Source organism: Nilaparvata lugens, chromosome X (assembly GCF_014356525.2).
Source record: "Nilaparvata lugens isolate BPH chromosome X, ASM1435652v1, whole genome shotgun sequence".
In the NCBI taxonomy this organism is placed as follows: domain Eukaryota; kingdom Metazoa; phylum Arthropoda; class Insecta; order Hemiptera; family Delphacidae; genus Nilaparvata; species Nilaparvata lugens.
Genome location: NC_052518.1, coordinates 94850672 through 94871646, shown reverse-complemented (window position 1 = coordinate 94871646; position 20975 = coordinate 94850672). Strand labels below are relative to the sequence as shown.

General features: G+C 34.7%; 1 protein-coding gene across 1 annotated transcript in view; it reads left to right on the top strand.

The window, feature by feature from the left end:
* The window catches only part of LOC111046588 (long-chain fatty acid transport protein 4), a 53975-nt gene extending 36096 nt beyond the window's left edge, over nucleotides 1-17879 (top strand). The window contains 6 exon segments of the mRNA XM_022332168.2: nucleotides 2380-2523; nucleotides 4755-4892; nucleotides 8838-8904; nucleotides 11159-11249; nucleotides 15105-15258; nucleotides 17619-17879. Coding sequence (XP_022187860.2) covers nucleotides 2380-2523; nucleotides 4755-4892; nucleotides 8838-8904; nucleotides 11159-11249; nucleotides 15105-15258; nucleotides 17619-17776 — 752 coding nt within the window. The 3' untranslated portion in view covers nucleotides 17777-17879.
* The last annotated feature ends 3096 nt before the right edge of the window (nucleotides 17880-20975 follow it).

Below are 20975 nucleotides of genomic sequence, written 5' to 3'. Positions count from 1 at the left end.
TTCCACTTTATAATACTGAGGGTGATGAGGGTGATGCCCACATAAGCTCTTTAGGCTTGTGCATGGGTAATGAGTGAGAGGGATGATGATTGTTTGCCCCGGTCGTGATTCGAACTCGGGTTCTCTCGATTATTAGACCGGCGCGTTATCACTTACTCCAACGACCCACTTTGTAATATTAATCTCGATTAATTTTTGATGGTCAGAAACACTCATTCCACAATTTCAATATTTATGCTGAAAATTAATGTAGTTGAGAATACATCTTGTCATCAAGTCTGACTCATTACCTATTTATAATTTTAGCGATTGAAATTGAGATAATAGTTTGTAATTTTAATCTGTCAGGTTATGTAATATACTTTCAATAACCTTCGACATGATAATATTCTTTGTTCAATTGTTGAATTCGAACTTGTTCCTTTCTCTCAAAATGTGGTTTTTATCTACATAATTATTCTGCATTTTCGCAAATTGAAAACTCCTCACTTGATAGTCAAAATGAAAAATTTCATTTATATATTATTTTTATTTCAGTTGTACTTTATGGGACTCTGTATAATTCTAAAAGAGCACAAGTTCCATAATGGTATTCAAACCAATACTAAACTAATACTCCGACCACTTGACAATAATCTTAATAATATTACAAACCATCTCTATTTTTGATTTGTTCTAGTTTTTATTATTTTTTGGGGGGAAAATTGCGTTGCCTACATTGAGTTATTCTCACTTTTTTGTTTTACGAATTAGCATTCGCAACTGCTATAGTAATGTCCACGTTATAATGGCAGTGGAAAAAGATAGGAGAAAAACGTTGCCGATCCTGTGTCTTGTCAATGCCTTCTATAGACGGTAGCTGATACAGTTTTATTGATATAATATTAAATGTTCATTCTCGTTAAAATAATCAATTATATTTTATAAAACAAGAAATTATATTTTTCAATAATATTGCATAATGAATTTTCATAATTAAGATGAAATATTTTGCTAATTAATTATAAACTCTACATTGTTGAAAGACGATCTGGCAACAGAGCAAAGCGAGAAAGAGATAGCGCTATCCGCTTTGTTGAATGATAGACAAGGATAGCAATACCATTACTAATCAAACACTGCCATTATAACGTGGACCTCACTATAGGTATTAGTGATCGTCTAATATATGTGGCACTGCACCCTACCGTGCATGTTTATTGTTTTTGAAGGGACGGATTCAAGGATGCAAAGGTTCAAAGAACCCCACACGTCAACCAAAGCTTATTGTGTTCCCAAGTAGTATGTTAGTTAGATTGCTTGTCACAATCCAGCGTGATGTTCTTGGCAGTCTCTTCAGACTGATTTGTCCCCGTGACCTACGTGAGTTCCACTCCTGGCTTTTTTGTAGATCCTTCCGCTTAAGGAGGGGTCGCTAAATTGCCTCTAGGGCACCTGGTCACCCTCGACTCAGCCTCTTGACCCGCATTTGTGTCTGGAGTTTCACCCATCTCTGGTCTCTTGGGTTTTTTCTTTTCGCCCCTTCGAAACTTTGCAGGGTCAGAAGCCTCACCTCTCCCAAGAAGTTTTGCCTAAATGGCCACCCTTCTTTGAGCAGTGGTGAGGTTTGATCTCTCCACCCAAAACTCGTGAACTACGTGAGTTTCACTCCTGGTCTCTTTGTAGGTCCTTCCGCTGAGAGAGTGGTCGCTAAATTGCCTCTAGGGCGCCCGGCCACCCTCGACTCACATTTGTGCCTGGATTATCACCCATCTCTGGTCTCTTGGGTTTTTCTTTTTGCCCCTCCGAAACTGCCCTGATGGGGCAGATATCGTGGGTTTGAAGGCAAGGCAACTTCTGGAGTTGCCTTGGGTTCCCTTTTAGTCGCCTCCTACGACAAGCAGGGATACTGTGGGTGAATTCTGGTTTTCAACACATTCTTGAGTACGATGTTCTACTCAAAGCTCCCCCAACCCACAGGGGGCACCGTGCATGTTGCTCACCACACAAAGTAAAAAAAAAGTTTTTGTCATCCCACATAGACAAGTCCCCACGTGGACCTCACTATATTTTATTCTATCAACTGGGAAATGAATTATATTTAATTTAAATCTGAAACCGTATTATCCCAGTCAAAACGTTAGTCCCAGTGGGCGCTCTACCCACACACAAGCAAACCGCTTATGTGGGCATCATCCGCAGTAAAAATAAATTGAAATTAAAAAATAATGTATCGATTCTATAAAAATAGAAATAAAAACCTGGACCTATAGTAACTTTTTCTTTCATATCGACGTATGAGTCGAGATTTCTGCTCTAACTACTGTTTGCAAGAAGATTTTTTCTACTGTGATTTCACTCGATTGAAACGACTGATTTTAATATTTTTTTCATTTCAAGTGAATGGCTATAATAAAATTGGCGCAGTCGGATACGTTCCATGGTTTGCTGTACCTGTCTATCCTGTTACTCTGGTCAAAGCTGACCCCGAAACCAATGAACCAATTAGAGGCGAGAATGGTCTGTGCATCAAATGTGAAACAGGTAAGCTTTATCTTATTCAATTTTTTTCTAGATTAAAAATTCTTGATAAACATCACTGCTGTACAAAGCTGGATTCCCACATATCAGTTACAGTGGAAGTGATCGGTACAGTGAGAATATTATTCCTTTAAGCTCTAATTGGACTATTCAAACTCGCTTAGACGTGCTGAGTGGGAATAGTCCAATCAGAACTCATAGAAATTATATGCTCACTGTGTAAGTTACTTTCACTGTCACTGATCTGTCTGTGGGAATCCAGCTTTATAATAGGGTAAAAAACAATTCTCCAGTATGTCATGATCATGACTATTCAAATTAATGATTTATAACCAAAAACTTTGAATAAATAAATAAGTTTATTTGTTTAAAGCGTTAGCTCATACAAAGAGTTGCTCTTACATTAACAATATTTCAACTTTTTACATGTTTTTACATGTTTATGTAACAATATTTCAACTTTACAACTATTTAAATAATTGCATAACATAGCAATAGATAATAATACTAATATTTCATTTCAACTGTCTAACAAATTTTAAATTTTTACATGCTATTAAAAATAATTGCATAACACATCGATAGATAACACATCAATGATACCGTATTAATATTAAGTTAATTTTATTTATCCATAACAATATGACGATAAAACAAAATTAGTGCATCAAAACAGGCCTAATAACAATAGAAGTGACTATAAAAACAAACAATTGAATTATCTGGAATTTCAACTTAAATCTTCAACCTGTTATGTCCATTATTAATTCCCTAATTCTAACCGCACTCTGTGTATAGCAATATAATTTTTTTTCTCTGTGCTAAAATTTGACAATAGTACCATTAATTGGTCTTCGACATTGACTAAATTTTGAATATATTTGTAAGTATATTGCCTCCTTGCGTCTGCATACATAGGGTAGCGCACTAAGAAGTGTGACACTGTTTTGTCTTCTCGCAAATTACAGATTGGGCACAATTCAGTGCAGTCTATCAAAATACTTTTATTGTCAACAAATGAATACATCGAAAGTGTGGAAGCTAAACGTAATTGAGTTACACATCTGACCCAGGTTTGAAGCAGAAGTTGTTCGCCTAGAGTTAAGTCAAGGTTTAACGTTTTATATGCCGGGCATGAGACCGATTCTAATGCTCTTATTCTGTCTGCTTCATGAAGAGCAATAGCGTGCTTGCAAATCACTTCCCACATTTTACTCTCAATTTCGGGGTTAATTGTACCGTCAATACCAAGAAAATTAAACTGCGTAGATGCGACAGCGATTTGTTCGTCCTAACCTAACCTAACCTAACCTAACCTAACCAAAAACTTTATAGTTAAATCATTTTTCAATTAACGTGTAGATTATACCATAGAGAAAATATAGCATATATTTGGAAGGCTCAACTTATATTTGATGAAACCACAAAATTGAATAGACTTAAAAGTTGTCAAAAATTCACGCTACAAACTTAATTAAAAACCAAAAAATCATGTAAGATCACATTTAAATGGTATAATAATAGAGAAAATATAGCACAATAATACAAGAACTTTATTTTTCTTTATTTGATCTTTATCTATAGCATATGCTATATTGCCTTATTTCCATATGCATATGCTATATATAGGTGTGGTGATGCAACCATAGCAACCATTCAGTTTTTTATTTCCTCCTTTTCAACCATTCATGTTCAGTTCTAGTTGATTAAAGCCTACATTTCTGAAAAGTTCTCTAATTCTATCACAATAGGTTCGCTATATTCTCTCTATGATTGTACTCTTTTAATGTTATCTTACATGATTTTGCGGTTTCATCAAATATTATTTGAACCTTCCAAATATATCAAACTCTAGATTTAGAGTGTATTATTTGTTTTACCTCTAGTTTAAGAATTGCTGAAAATGTGTAAATATGATACGTAAATATGATACCAATATCGAATTTGTAAGGAGGCAGTTAATGTTGACCAAGCTACCTTACTCTGGTTCACTCTCTTAAATGATCAATTATCTAACAAACTAAACTGGTTTTGTAGAAACTACTTCTTTGACATGAGTGAACTGGGATTAGAACTTCTTGTCTTTTTCTTTCTCTGAATCTTGCAATGAATAAACTAACATGATTGTGTTGATTAAATGGAAATAAAAATACATTCTGGATTATCATTCAGAAGGTGTGAGATGTGTCAACATTGGGGCTGGAAAGATGAAGGAATCTGATTTTTGTAAACAGGTGAACCTGGAATCCTTATCGGAGCAATCAAGAAGTCTCAACCGTCCAGCCACTTCAGTGGATATGCTGACAAAAAAGCCTCTGAGAAGAAGATCATTCGAGATGTTTTCAAGAGAGGAGATGAGTACTTCAATTCCGGTAAGCTGATGGCTTGATGTCTGTTACTTATGGGCTACTTTTGTACAAATTAATAAAAACTTGTAGTACCCTTTATTATTAAAAACCCTTTATCATATGAAAATAAGCATATGTTCATATTATTTATAGTATCAACTTGTTTATTTATTTTCTACATTTTAACTTGAAAATGACCTATGGTCGAAACCAGTCGTTGAAATATTTTAATAATAAAGGTTACTACAGGTTTTTATATTGTTTTCATTAAATTCTCTATTATTGATTATTCTGATATATATATCGAGGGTTTAGAGTCATAGTAGCGTATCTACAAAATTCCGTTTTTTAGCTTATCTGACCTATCTAAATAACATTTCGTGGTCTATTTAGTGACACACACGCTTATCTCATTGCATTAGCCATTGGAAAGATAAGTGGATATCGTATCTACAATCGAGTGATGAAATAAATGACACAAAAGCATATGTTCTGTTACGCTTCTTTGACTTGAACAAAACTGAATGACACAAAAACTTATCTTCAGTTACGCTTCAGTTAGTGACCTACATAATAGCTTATGTGTCAACTTACGTTATTGTGACAGTAACTTTGAGCGCGAAAAAGCTCACAAAATCAATGCTAACATAACTTTCATAGCCCATAAGTATTGATTTAACAAGATAATCAGACTAGCTTCTGTATTTTTTCCTGTTTGTGTTTTATTCTGATCAATGATCACGAAAACAAGAGGAGTTTTTTCGTGTGAGTTGGCAAAGAAATGAATGAAGGAAGCTGATGATTGTGAGTTGGAAGAAATTTTATTTATTTATTCAACTTCCAACGGTACAACACCAATTTCACATAAAAATAACATAGAAAAGGAGATACAAGCAAAGAATATATAGATAAATAATAATATACAACAATAAAAAAACATCTATGTGGATAGTTTGAAAGACAAAAATTAGAATACAGAATGAATAACAGTTAACATACAATATTATATATAAGTGAAAAGGCCCATGGAAGTTTACCACAAGGGGCATAAACAAGGAAGGGAACACCAAAATCACACTTGCAGGGATCTCTTCATAGTTCTCCTGAAAAAGCCCAAGGACACCCCAAAGGAATCAACGTCAGCTGCAGCAGCCTCACAACCATAGCAAGGATTCTAGAAAGCCCACTATTATAGGCATAGGCTGTTGTGTGAGAGCATCTGCGGAAAATGGAACCTTGAGCACATTCCTCTTGGAACACAGATGTTAATACTAGCCAGAAGTTCAGGACAGTCCAAATATCCATTGACAGTCTTGAAAAGAAGGACCAGGTCGTTGTGCTCCCACCTCAGAACCAAAGGGAGGAAATTGAAATGACCCTTAATCTCCTCCACAGGAACTTCAAAGTACTTGAAACCGATCCTGCAGCTCAGCATCCTCACGAAACGTCTCTGCACACTTTGCAGCAGGTTAATCTGGTACAGATGGTATGGTGCCCAGATAATAGAGCCATAATCCAACACTGGAAGAACAAGAGCCCTAAACAAAACCAAGAGACTCTCTGGAGAACTAAAATCCCTGGTGGACCTAAATATAAAGCCAAGGAGAGATCTAGCCTCTCCAGTGATCACACTTATGTGATCCAGTGGGCTAGGAGACTGAGTCATAGTCACTCCAAGGTCCTTGAAACTGCATACTCTTTCCAAAGGAATGCCTCTCAAGGAGTATTGAGAATCAAGTATACTTGTTCCATGCTTTAAAGACATTACAACAAACGGTTACATTCAGAGCCATACCATTATCAAGGCACCACAAATCAAGGTTGTTGAGAAGAATGCTGCAGAGATTCATGTCCTAAGTCTTGCAATACCCTGTCGAATAACTTGACATCATCAGCATACATCAGAAACTTGGATGATATGAAGCTTTTAATGTCATTCATAAACAAGTTGAAGAGGAGGGGGCCCCCAAATGGGATCCCTAAGGGACTCCAGAGGGAGCCAGGAAAGGAGATGACATATGACCCTCATATCTGACAATCAGAGCTCTGTCCCTCAGATGGCTATTCAACCACTTGAGCATGACACATGCACCTCATAACCCTCCAGTTTGGCAACCAGGTTAACTCTGTCGAAGGCCTTTGAAAGGTCTAAATACAGACAATCGACCTGGCAGGCATCCTCAAAGGCACTCATCACCTATTCCTGGAACAGGAGGTGGACACAACCCTGCTATGTAAAACAAATACCTAATTTTCACAAGTGCGATTTAGCTTCCATATTTTTGGAGTTTCAGAATATGAATTACCCAGTTGCAAATTTTGATGATAACATTAGATCTGAGGAACATTTCAGTAGTTTCAGTAGGTATATGAGCTTGACCATCAAGAGGTTCACACTCATGAGAAGGGTTCATGTCTCTAGTTTCCCTAAGTGGTTCCATTGAATAAGGAGGATTGATTGTAGCCAAGAAAACTGCTCATAGAAAGTATAAGGCAATTGGTAGTATTCAGCTCTATGAAGTTTTTTGAAATTTAAGGGATCAATGTCGTGTTTTGACAAGGTGTTACAATAACTATTTACTTGGATTAGAGGAATTTGTTGAGACAAATTCTAAATCTTTCTGGACTCATGTGGATGGTTTGAAAAAAGGCTCAGCCAGACCTACTATGAGACTGGACACAAAAAGTGCTGCAACTCCTGTTGATAAGTAGTGTGAACTCTTCGCTGATTATTTTTCATCTATTTTTGTGCAGGACATGGTTAATGTCCCGACATTTGATTTTGGTTGAAACCAGTTAGTTCCATCCTGCTGCATTACTCCAATCAATATTCAATGCAGATTGGAAGCTCTGAATGTCGGCAGAGGAACTGGGCCTGATGAAATATCCCTTCCTGTAATTAGGTTTTTCTGTTCTGGCCATTCACCTGGTCATACTGGCTCTGCCTTGCTGGAGCTTGGTGTCTTCCCCAGAGATTCCAAAAACAGTTTCTTGGTACCTATATACAAATCTGGAGATCGAGGTGATGTAAGAAACTATAGACCTATTACAATACAGTCTGTAATTGCCATGGTCCTTGAGAGCATTGTTATGGACCACCTGTATCTCCACCTGCATAAAATGATGAGCTTTGGTGATAAATAGCCTATTATATTCATTGAAGAGAGTGAATAATTTGAAGAGAGTCATTGAGAGAGATTCCAATGTAATTTTAGTGTTATTGTTTCATAATATTATGTGATTTTCAGTCATTTTCAGAGTATTTTTATTGTATTTCAGTATTCACTTCTCCAGTCCTTTAAAGAAAATGACGTTGAGAAATGATGAGTTTTGGTGATAAATATCTATAGGCTGTAGTCATTGAAAATAGTAACATTTTCGAGTTTGAATCAAGTGTCATTTGAAGAGGCTGGAATTTTCGAATTTACTTTTAATGTTATTGTTTCATATTTTGTTATTCTCAGTCATTCTCAGAGCATTATAATTTCATTTCGGTACTTAATTTTCCAGTCCTTCAATAATGCCGTACCTACTTATTAGGCACCTGTGATTTTCTATACTTTTTATATATTATCATATATCACTCATATTTTGTTATTGAATGTCAATAAACATCTATAAAATACATGGAACAATTTAATAAATTGTTACTATTCATAACAAACTGATCACTCTTAGAATAGCTTATCTCCAGAAAATGATACATTTTTGGAAATTGATTACGGTCACAAAAGCGTAACTAGAACAAGGTATTCCATTTTTAATTCTATTTAATTGAATTTTCAATAATTCATCGGAATGAATGCACTGGTAGAAGCACAAGATTCATACAACATTGATATGTGAATTCTAGGTTGTTGAAATTAATACAGACCTCAGAAATAGTGAGGGAGTGTGAACTCATAGTTGTTTTATATATTATATATTATAATATATAATCATGAGCTCATTTTATTGTAATTTTTGTAGGTGATTTGTTGGTGAGAGATGAGTGCGGTTACTACTATTTCAAGGACAGAACTGGTGATACTTTCAGGTGAGTGCAAACAAAATTAAACTACGCTTATGAATAATTTGAGGTTAAAGAACATGATAAGTTCCAATAAATAAATTTTAAAGAGCAAAAAAATACTATTTTTCTGAGGTTAAAGAACATGATGAGTTCCAATAATCCCAGAGATTTCATCCCCATTTTCATTAAATTAGAACAGAATACGAAGGCTACTTGGTAGCAAACTTTTTGAAATAAAATGAAAAGATTTAATGAGACAATATTTGTAAAGGCCCTACATTTGAAAGAGCAAAAATTCTTTTTTTTTCAATGTGGTTTTCCATCACGAACTGCTTATTATTAAATCATTTTTTTGCTATTAGAAAAACGACTAGCAGTCAGGTATTTTACAATAAATGAATTAATCACTCACTGTGACAACGTCTTTCGGCAGGTCCGCCATCTTTTTCGTACCAAGAAGCAAGAAGATGGCGGACCTGCCGAAAGATCTTGTCATATAGATCATACAAAAATTTCAAGCATAAAAACAATACAATTCTACAATATAAAGTAATTTACAAAACCATTATCACAATTCATACATACAAAAATCAATTTCATAAAAATCAGCCACTGTATAAATGAATTCTTGCTGTAGGATAAATTTAACAGTTTTTTTAAATTCATACAAGAAAGGCTTCTAATAGATAATGGCAAAAAATTGTACAATTTTACTCCTGTAAACATCCAGCTTTTTTGAGATCGTGAATACTTGAGATATTCAGTTCTTATGTTATTTCTGTGTCAGAAATTATACACAAGAATTATTACACAACTTTCTATAAAAGTACCACAAGCTAAATCTCAAAACGGTTCCAATTATAATTTATACAACAGTCCCAATGTAGCTAGGTTACATATGTTACTTCGTTTTAATGTTATTTTGTTTTAAATTCATATAATAATTTTTGAAGAGTTATTTAATTACACAACTTCTATAAAAGTACCACAAGCTAAATCTCAAAACGGTTCCAATTACAATTTATACAACAGTCCTAATGTAGCTAGGTTACATTATGTTACTTTGTTTTTGAAATTGAAATTGGTTTATTTGCTATAACATTTTACAATCAGTACTTACATTAAAAATATGATAGATACTATAAATAATATTATAAGTAAATAAATTTATATAAAAAGGCACTACCAGCATAAGTGGAACTTGTTCGCCAGCAGTGAGTGCGATTGAAAATTACAAATATTATAACATTAATCAAGACTAAAAGTGGATATATACTATAATACCCATCGTACAGAATCAAGTAAAACGTACTATAACAGACGGATTATACACTATGATCTTACAGTTATTACAAAATTATCATTTCATACACTTATCTTGAAATAAACTCTAGCTTTTACCCACTCTTCTATTTCACTACTTAGTTTTCTTGTTATTCTATTGTTTATAAAGTGACATGGGACTATATTAGCAAAGTATTCCATGAAGTATGTGAATTGATGTTTATTTAAAGTTAATCTTGTAAAGTTTCGAGTATAAGGATTGAGTACAGACGGACGAAGGTTGTGTAAATGTGTATTCAAAGTAAGATGCTGCTTATTTCTATTGGCATGTGTAATGATTTTTCCTACAAAGACCTGTCGTAGCGTTGGAACCCCAAATTCAACATACAAATTCCTGCTTGGATACAGTCTAGGCCGTTCTAGAGCGGCTCTAATTAAATGCTTTTGCAGGGTAAATATTCTATTAAAGTGCGTGTCAAAGGTACCCCCCCATAATTCTATTCCATATTGGAACAAGGAGTGAGCGTATGCATGATATGTGGTTCTTATGATTTTGATATCCTTTAGAGTATTAATTTTATAGAAAATGTATATTAGGTATTTTAATTTAGATATTATGTGTTGTACATGAAAGTTCCATTTCAAGTGACTGTCAACTATTATTCCAAGATATTTTAGAAAATTGACTTTTTCGATTGTTCCACAGATACAATTATTGGGTCTAGAGACGATATGAGAGTCATGGTTGTGAATTTTTATATCCAATTCAATAGGTGGTTCACCAGTTTTAAATTCATATAATAATTTTTGAAGAGTTATTTAATTACACAACTTCTATAAAAGTACCACAAGCAAAATCTCAAAACGGTTCCAATTATAATTTATACAACAGTCCTAATGTAGATAGGTTACATATGTTATTTTGTTGTCATGTTATTTTGTTTTAAATTTAGATAATAATTTTTGATGATTAATTTAATTATTGTTTGAATAGGTGGCGTGGGGAGAATGTGGCTACCTCTGAAGTGGAAGCCGTGATAAGCAACGTTGTGGGTTTGCGTGATGCTGTAGTGTATGGTGTGGAGGTAAAGTACAAATGAAAATTTAACCAATCATTTCCAATAGATCTATTTAATGAATAATTTTATTAGATCAATAAGTAATCTGATGTTACAAAGATAAGGCCTGGTTGCAGAGTCGTTACATAAAATCAAACATAGCTATGTGAGACATAGATTAAAATCACTGACATAAATAGTTGGTCATTGCATAGTCGTTTGCTGAAGCCTATTTAGCTATATCTCGAATTAGCATCACACTGCAGATCTATTCACTTTTTTCCGTACATGCTTCCATCCAACCAATGTCTTGACATCGGGAAAAGTTTTAATAGACATCACTGTGAATAGACCTAAAAGACCTCACATAAAATTGATAAACAACATGGCGACTTTAGTCTTTTGGCGAGATTTCTCACCATATTTAGCGATTTTGAGGTTATAAACAATTTTTAAAAGCGAAGAAACACGGAAAATTCCAACTTACCGCTATGACAATTATTCTAAAATTTGACAGAAATTTCATCCAACATAAGTTGATGCTTATTGGTTAAGTGTTGGTTTGTAATCATTGGTTTTCAATAATCATGTAGGACATAATTATTATAATTTAATTAGAATCATATAACAATTCTATTATATTGGTTGAGCACCTACAATTAATGAGGCTACAATTATATGAGTTGTGGGTAGCCAAAATACTTGTTAGAAATAAATACTTATAAATATTTACTTGTTACTTTTTATACTTATTAGTAAGCTATATTCGGTAAAGATAATTTAATCATATTATTTACTTGAATAAAGATAGTTTTTTGTAAACAACTTTAAAAACATAACTTAATTCCCATAACTTAACTGATCGCTTTTAGCGATTGAAGACATAAATTAGCTCCTTCTGACGACTGTGCAACAGAAACATGTGTCTAATCGGGTGTCTTTGGTCTTATGTGAGCTATAGTTTACTTTGACGTCTGGTCAACGAAAAGTGAAGTTATAGCTTCGTAAATGAGTTCAAATCAAACTGTTTATTCCTCAAAAACAAAAACACAATACATGTTATAGCAGCAATAAAACTCAAAATATACACATAATTATAACATGACTATGAGCCTAGTAGCCTATGTTGATATTATAATGTATATAAAATAAAATTTCTAAAAATACATGACCATGATTAACAAAACTGTGACTGTTAAATTAATAAACATTGATAACTATTATTGCTGTTAACACAAATAACTGTTAAATAGGAGGAAGGTCCCCGCATGGGCTGTGCCTGTGCGCGGGGACCGAGTTGCATTGGATTTGATCAAGTACTGTACCGTCTAATAGTTTATTATTATTTTTAAGAAAAAAAATAAACATACACATATATGTTCACATATGCTTGTATAGCAAGATAAAAATACAAAGATAAAAATAAGATTGGAGATCATTGAAGATAATATATCAGAAGGGAGGAAAAACTATGAAATGTATTTTTAAAATATAAGTGGTGTGGGCTGACCTTAACATATTTTTAGAAGATTCTCTACCAGTTTGAATTAGCCATGAGGTAAGCATTTATTTTGTAGATATTTGTGCTTGGTAAAACTGTACGGAAATCTGTTGGGATATTCTGGTAGATAATATGGATAAGATGGTGGGGGTTTGATGCTGATGCAGATCTACTGATAGGGGGGACAGTTATGCCAACATTAATTCTATATCTAGTTGGATAACATGGTTTACAGGTTGCAACATATTGAAATTTCTTTTAAAACCAAACAAAAGCAGGTTCTTGATAAAAAGTTGTCTCAGGTCCAGCCAGCTCTTTAAATGAATTGAACAACGCTTCAGTGGGGTAACGGATCGGAACACAAAGAGCTGCCTTGATAATGGCCTTCTCGGTTATTTCCAAACACTTTACTGATGCATTTGTGGAACCTCCCCAGACTATAATGCCAAATTGAAGGATGCATTGTACAAATGCATAATACACCATTTTCAACTGTCCATGGTTGAGGATTTTGGACAACACAGAGAACACACAAATAAACTTCCTCAGCCTACCATTTATGTATGGAGTGTGAGCCGACCAGGAGAGCCGGCTATCAAAAACAACACCCAAATACTTGTATTTGTCGACCAACTCAACAACTGGACACTGGCAGCCCTCTGCAACAACACATGTATTGCAATGCAAGTGCAGCACCCTGACATGAACATCACCTTGAGTTCGCAGGGCTAGCTCCATGCATTTAGTTTTACCAACATTCACAGACAACTTATTGTGGTCAAACCATTGCTTGACTTTCTTAAGCCCCTGGGCAGCCACACTGTAGACATCCGCCCAAGTAGGTCCCTCAAACAGTAGGGCAGTGTCATCAGCATACAAGAACATCTGTCCATTCTGGAGGTTTACTCTTCCGAGATTATTCTGATAGATCAGGAAGAGGAGAAGTCCCAGAGTGCTGCCTTGAATTACTCCGTAATCTATGCGTCTGACATCGCTCTCAACTCCATTCACTGACACCGTGAATAGTTATAGTTAACTGCCTGTTTTTAACTTCATGTGACGACTCTGCAACCGGGCATAATACTATTATTCATAGAAGATGAAGGAGAATGTTATTTTGGAGGAAGATGTGAAAAAGTATTTTTAAGAATTTAGTTTTGTTTACATAAAGCTTTGTCATTTGAGACACGTCTTAATGTAAAAATTATTCCAAGTTATTTGAAATTGAAATGTAAATGTTGATTTACGATGCATCAAACAAATGTCTACAGTGAAACACTCATGATTTTGAAGACTGTGCTGTGTTTTTGACTCAGAGTCTGAAAATCTGAAAATATTCTTTATTTAGCGGAGTCAGGACTTTCAAGTCCTCTCTAACAATTATGTTATCCCCATTATATATGATAGAATATTATACAGAGTGAGTCATATGTATTGGAACCCTTCAATAAGTTGGAGACTGTTTTAGATATAATACTGTAACTTTCAGGATAAGTTTACATTTAAAATATTCGAGTTACAACCCCTAAGTCCCTAAAATTCAGTTGTACGTCAAAAGGTGAAGTATTCGACCAATAACTTATCCTGAAAGTTACAGTATTATATCTAAAACAGTCTCCAACTTATTGAAGGGGTTCCCATACATATGGCTCACTCTGTATAAGACGAGTAGTTTGTTGGTGAGTGTTGAGTTGAACCCCATTCGTAGCAAATTACTTGCAAGTTCCTTGTAATATTTTCATATTGAATAAGACTAGTCTCGACATTTGTGCCATTCTCAAGAGTCAATATAAAAATATTACTTGGGTACTAGTAATAATTTGCTGTAGAATTTAAGTAGCCCTATTAAAATAACCCATCAACATTTCTTTGATACCATTTTCACGAATATATATCATAAACCTCAGAAGGTGAATATGGTATGCTTCAAAACTTATGAATTCATTTTCAATAATTTCTAGTAAACAATATTGACCATGTGTGGATGTCGACTGACATACATTCATTTCGGATGAAACGTCCCATTTAAATGCTTCAATTTTAAAAAGTTGGCACTCGGCAGTTGCCGCAATCAATATAGGATGCAACCTTAACTTCTGTATTCCTTTGTCATACCTGATATTGTAGTGATAACTGTATTTCTTTGTCATACCTGATATTGTAGTGATAACTGTATTTCTTTGTCATACCTGATATTGTAGTGATAACTGTATTTCTTTGTCATATCTGATATTGTAGTGATAACTATATTTCTTTGTCATACCTGATATTGTAGTGATAACTGTATTTCTTTGTCATACCTGATATTGTAGTGATAACAGAATTTCTTTGTTTTGTTTGATATTTGTCAGCGATTTTTATGATATTTTTTTGTATTTAAGATTCCGAACGTTGAAGGAAAAGCTGGAATGGCCGCCATCGTGGATGAGCAGAAGCAATTGGACATTGGACAACTTGAGAATGGCATCAAAAACTCTCTGCCAAGCTATGCTCGTCCACTGTTTCTACGAGTCATCGAACAAGTACCACTCACTGGTTAGTTTCAATATAAAAACGTTTTTGGAAATATACTGTTAGGCTCAACTCACACTTACGCGTCTCAAGTCGAGAAGAGACTGCGACTCTAGTCCCTTCTCGACGCAGCATGTGTTTTCAAATGGTGACACTCAGACCAGTCGATTCTAGTCTCCGCGACCTCACCACTGTGACACTGAGTCGAGCGTCGACTCGACATGTTGGTTGAGCCTCGACTTGAGTTGCATAGTGACGTGCATTATTAATGAAAGTGAGGTTATGTTTCATGAAAGTGATGTTTTATCATTTTAGATTATACAATAATACGAATTAGTTTCGACAATATATTCATAATAATTATTATAAAATTTGTTACATGCAAATTAGTGACGAATCTTATATTTTTAATAAAGTATGGTTAGAAAATAGAGTAGCATGGAACTGAAGTAGTGAGCGAAAAATTCGTAAGGTCGTGAGACTGTAGTATCCTCGACTGGAGTCGTATGATTCGAGTCGAGGTAGTATGAGTTGAGCCTTACAGCACATGTGTTTCCAAATGGTGACACTCAGATCAGTGGATTCTAGTCTCCGCGACGTCACCATTTGAATGTCTTAAACATCTCATGAGTGCTTTAAAGACCATATAAAACTTTTGTATACACTATTTAAAGTGATGGTTTCTTGATCCATTTCTAGCTGCGATTATCATACAGTTATTATATTAAGTTATATTATACGATGTATCATACAGATTATCATATAGTTATCTATAATAGATGACTGCTAGAGGTATGAGTTACAGTGCACACCAAGGCATGCTGCTAAAGTCTTCCTCCATAATGCAACAATCTCCATCTGCTTTGCATATTATAAGTAAGGGCGATTTAAGATTTCAAACAATATCATATAGCAAAACGTTACATAACCCTCTAAAGGTAGGTCACCTATCACTAAAGCTGCCATATCTCACTTAATATTCGTTCAGTCTTGAAAATGAGGTGTCAATCGATTTGTAATTGAACATACTAAAAAAGATATTCTTGTAATGTTTTTGTAAAAACAACCGTTTTTTGGTTATTCAAGATGTACAATTTTAAACGGTCGCCATTTTTTTATGAATTTGAAAAGTTTTAATTATATTTTTGTAGCTCTGTCCAGTTATCATAAATGTTTTAGCAAAGTTTCACTTCCTCATGTTCAGCCATTTAGAAGAAAAATATGTAAGTGGAAAAACAAAATGGCGGCAAGGTAACTAAGGGCTCTCGGACAGTTTGAAATTTAGATGTATGAATTCAGGGCTACTTTCTTGTATTTATAAAATAGAATTATAGTACCCTTTAAAATTAATAAAATAATATATTAAGAATACAAATTATAACTTTTACATAGTTATAATTATATTATAGTTATAATTTGTATTCTTATTCTATTATTTTATTAATTTCAAAGGGTACTATAATTATTCTATTTGATATTTAGATATATTTCTTACTCTATGCCCTAGATATAGAATATTGGTAGGGAGTTCAGAAACACATTTTATAAGTAGATTTTAGGCTGATATTACTTCAGGCTTGATCTTCATTTCTTATACTGCAAAGTTTTTGATCGAATAAATTAATATTATCAATATTACCGATATTTCATACAAACCAATAATCCGATTGAGATTATCAGTTCATTCATTGATATGGTGGTGATAAGCTAAGCTACAATAATATACTTCTTCATAGACTAATCACCTCCTGCTATAGTGAGGTGCACGTTATAATGGCAGTGTTTGATTAGCAATGGTATTGCTATCCTTGTCTATCATTTAACAAAACAGATAGCACTATCTCTTTCTCAATCATGTAGAATTGATAATTAATTAACAAAATATTTTATCTCATTTTTGGAAATTCATTATGAGATAATTGAAAAATATAATTTCTTGCTTAATAAAATATAATTGATTATTTCAAACGAGAATGAACAGTTAATATTACATTAATAAACCTGTATCTGCTACCGTCTATATAAGGCATTGACAAGACACAGGATCGGCAACGTTGTTCTCCTATCTTTTTCCACTGCCATTATAACGTGCACCTCACTATAGTTACTCTGTTCTCTTTCTCATTCTATAACACATTTAGTATTAAAACATATCAGATGCTTTTAAAACCTGGGCCCTGTTTCATGGAGAAACAGGAGAATCGACATTCCAATTACATGCTCAATATAGCCGATAAAATCAGCTGTTCATGTATTACAAGACTTCAAAGTTTTTATGAAACAGGCCCCTGCTTATAATCCAGAGGAGTAAGCATAGAAATGAATCAAATTGATACTGGAATTAATGTAAATTATTGACGCACTGTTATTTTTTCATTTTTTAGCGACATTCAAACTGAAGAAGCTTGACCTGCAGTCAGAAGGCTATGATCCATCGAAGATCAATGATCCCCTCTACTTCATGGATGCGAAAAGCGGCAAATACGTAACTCTAACCCCGCAACTCTTCCAGGAGATCATCGAAGGAAAACAAAGACTCTAATTCAATTACAATTCATTTGTTGTAACATTTTTCAACCTGTTATATTTATACTATTTTTATTCCAATTGTTATACAGTATTATATAAGATTGTTCTATTTCCAATTTGTCTCATTGAATCACCCTTGGTACCTCTAGTTATTAAAAACTCAGTCTTATTGTCCTGAAAATCCAAAATATAGGGCCGGTTTCCGAGCTCGGGATTTAGCTAAGTCCTAGACTTTAAACAACTGGAGTCAGAAAATTGGCTTTCCAAAACGGGGCGTAGTCGCAGCTTTTATAACAGTAGTCGTATATTCTATTTTCTCATTTCTATAATTGGAAACGTTTTTACTTGACGAAATTAGACAGTCCTTGATAATTCACATTTAATTTAACCATCTCTGTCCTCTTATAATTTATTTTTAAAATGTATAAAAATGATCTGTTTGATAGTGAAATACCACTGATGTTGTATAAATTATATAAAAGTTGATGTATTAAATTAATGAAAGTATTGGTTGAATTGAGAGGTGACCAATCCAATGATAAGAGCTCATTATTTGACTATGGAAAAGGATGCTTCTACCGGGTGAATCAAAAATGACTTTACAACTTTGAAAATTCATATAAATCTTATTAAACAAGGTACACAGCTGATTTTGGTGTTGTTCTAAAGGAAAACACTTCCAAGTTTTTTTTACCTTCAACTAAAAATGTTCTATGTGCTTCCGTTGGTTATCCTGCAGACATCCCATCGATAGTCGATTTCTTCCCAGACTCGCACTAGCATTTCAGGTGTACCTTGCTAACAGCAGCGCAAATCCTTGCTCTAAGTTCAGGTAGAGTGGCTGGCAAAGGAGGTACATACAACAAAGACGAGGAGGCCATGCAATGCAATTGGAGCATTACGGCCAATCCACTGACTTGGAAAGCGGTCATTAAGAAAATCCCGGACGTCAGTCAGATTGTATTAAATTGTATTAACTAATTACGCCATCTTGCATAAAGAGCACATTTCGCTCTCGGTCATCCTCATCGATCTGTTGTATCAAAAATTTTTGCAACATATCAAAGTAGACTATGCCGTTTTTCAAACCAAAACACACAGCTAGCATGCTCGGGTCCAGTGAAGGCAGCCATCTTTGACGTAACTGCCGCTAGCGCTTGTGCTGCGGCGCAACCAGGCACTAGCGGACTACGCGAGTCAAAACTTGGAATGTTTTCCTTTGAAACAAAACCAAAACCAGCTGTGTACCTTGTTTAATAACATTTATTTTAATTTTTCAAAGTTGTAAATTTTTAATAACCCGGTATTACCCTTATTAGGGAACGCGCCTACAAGCGGGAAGCTCAGTAGAACACCTTTTAAAACCACTTTCGAGGGGATTGGTTGACGGCGTCAACTGAGCTCCTCAGAGAGGAGCTTAGCTGACGGGGAACTTGGTTGTCGTCTACGGTCCCGACAACTAATCCCTTCTGAACCAGTAGGGAGGGGATTGGCTGTCGGGGAAGCTAGTTGACGCCAGCGTGCAAGGAACTTGGTTGTCGTCACTCAACCCGACAACCAAGCTCCTCGCACGCTCTGAGTGTCGGAGTTTTCGCGAGTAAACTTACATATTATTTTCATGCACTTACTCTATGGATTTCCTCAAATCACGCCTGGTTTTCCCAGTCATTCATTTCTTTTTGATGAGTTATATCACATTTTTCAAGAACCAATAGGTCAAACTTCATAATGAGGTTCAGCTTAGGTATTGGTTAATATTTTTATGTTCTTATCCAAGAGCTAAATTTCAAAACAGCAAGTGGAAAGATAAATATTTTATTTCATTTAATGTTTGCAGTGATAGAAGTGATAACATCAACAAGCGTTTCTTCAAATAATCGAATTCATAGAATGTGTGAAACAGTGTCTATGATTGTTTGTACTACTCCCCCGTCTACTTCAAGCTGGTTTCAATTTTCAATAGGGGATCAGCTGTCGGGAAGCTTAGTTGTCGTTAGCGTGCGAGGAGCTTGGTTGTCGGGTACGATCACAACAGCCAAGGTCCTTCGTTCTAGTAGGGAATTATATGTCGGGGAGACTAGTTGACGGCAATGGTATATTTTGCCAGGGGATTTACTGACGCCTGTGATGAAAATTGCGAGGAGCTTAGTTGTCGGGGAGACAGTTTGGCGGCGACCCCGGTGCACTTCTGCACCTCCTCATACTTGGCTCATCGCCGTTCAATAATAATCGAAGCAGTTTTTCAAAGATAAATAATGTGCTCTTTCTTTTCTCATCAAGAGTGTGGCCCTAATTTTACGCTGCAATGTTACTGCTGACTTCTTCAAAACTCGGACTTCTTCGAGTTGATGACCTCAGTGGGTCGCCACAGTGCGTAAATTTAGGGCCACTCTCTTGATTGATTGAGTACTTTAATTATGTAGATTACAATATATACTGGCTTATACACTTATGTACAATATAGCAAAATTATAGATGAATTTACATAATATAGACTAAGAAAATAATTATTGAACTGTATATGATATGAAAAAAGCAATTTGTAATAACTATAGATAATTATATTGTTATGCATCTACATAAATTGGCGGAGCTTTGGACTTATCAATGTCCATTCTTCGGGAAGAAAATTAAAAATATCCTTCCCGCTAAAGCTAGGTTTACACTAGTGCTATATAGCAGATTTCCAGTGTCACTTTTAGAACATGTAGCAGAACTATTTAGCGTATATATGGTATATCTTTCTTTCTATCTTCTTGATGAGAGAAGAAGAGCACATTATTTATCTTTGAAACAAGTTGCTTCAATTACCGTCGATGAGCCAAGTATGAGGGGGTGCAGAAGTGAGTAATCTCATCCAAAGATTGGATCTAAGGTTGGTATAGGGAAAAAACTCGTGGACCTTGTAAAGGACACGGGAGTTGGTTTGCCTAACTAACATACTTTGGGACACACAATAAGCTTCGGTTGACGTGTGAGGTTCTTTGAACCTTTGCATCTTTGAATCCGTCCCTTCAAAAACATAAACATAAAGATAGGCAATTACCTACTTCTCCAGGTGTAGAAGTAGGTTAGCAGTTGAAGCAAAGGCACAAAGAAAAACTATGTTGATTATTACAATTTTATTGGTCATTTAAAATTTACAAAAAATCTACTTAATAAATACAAATACAAATTAAATATAAATACAAATTCTGACTTAATAAATACAA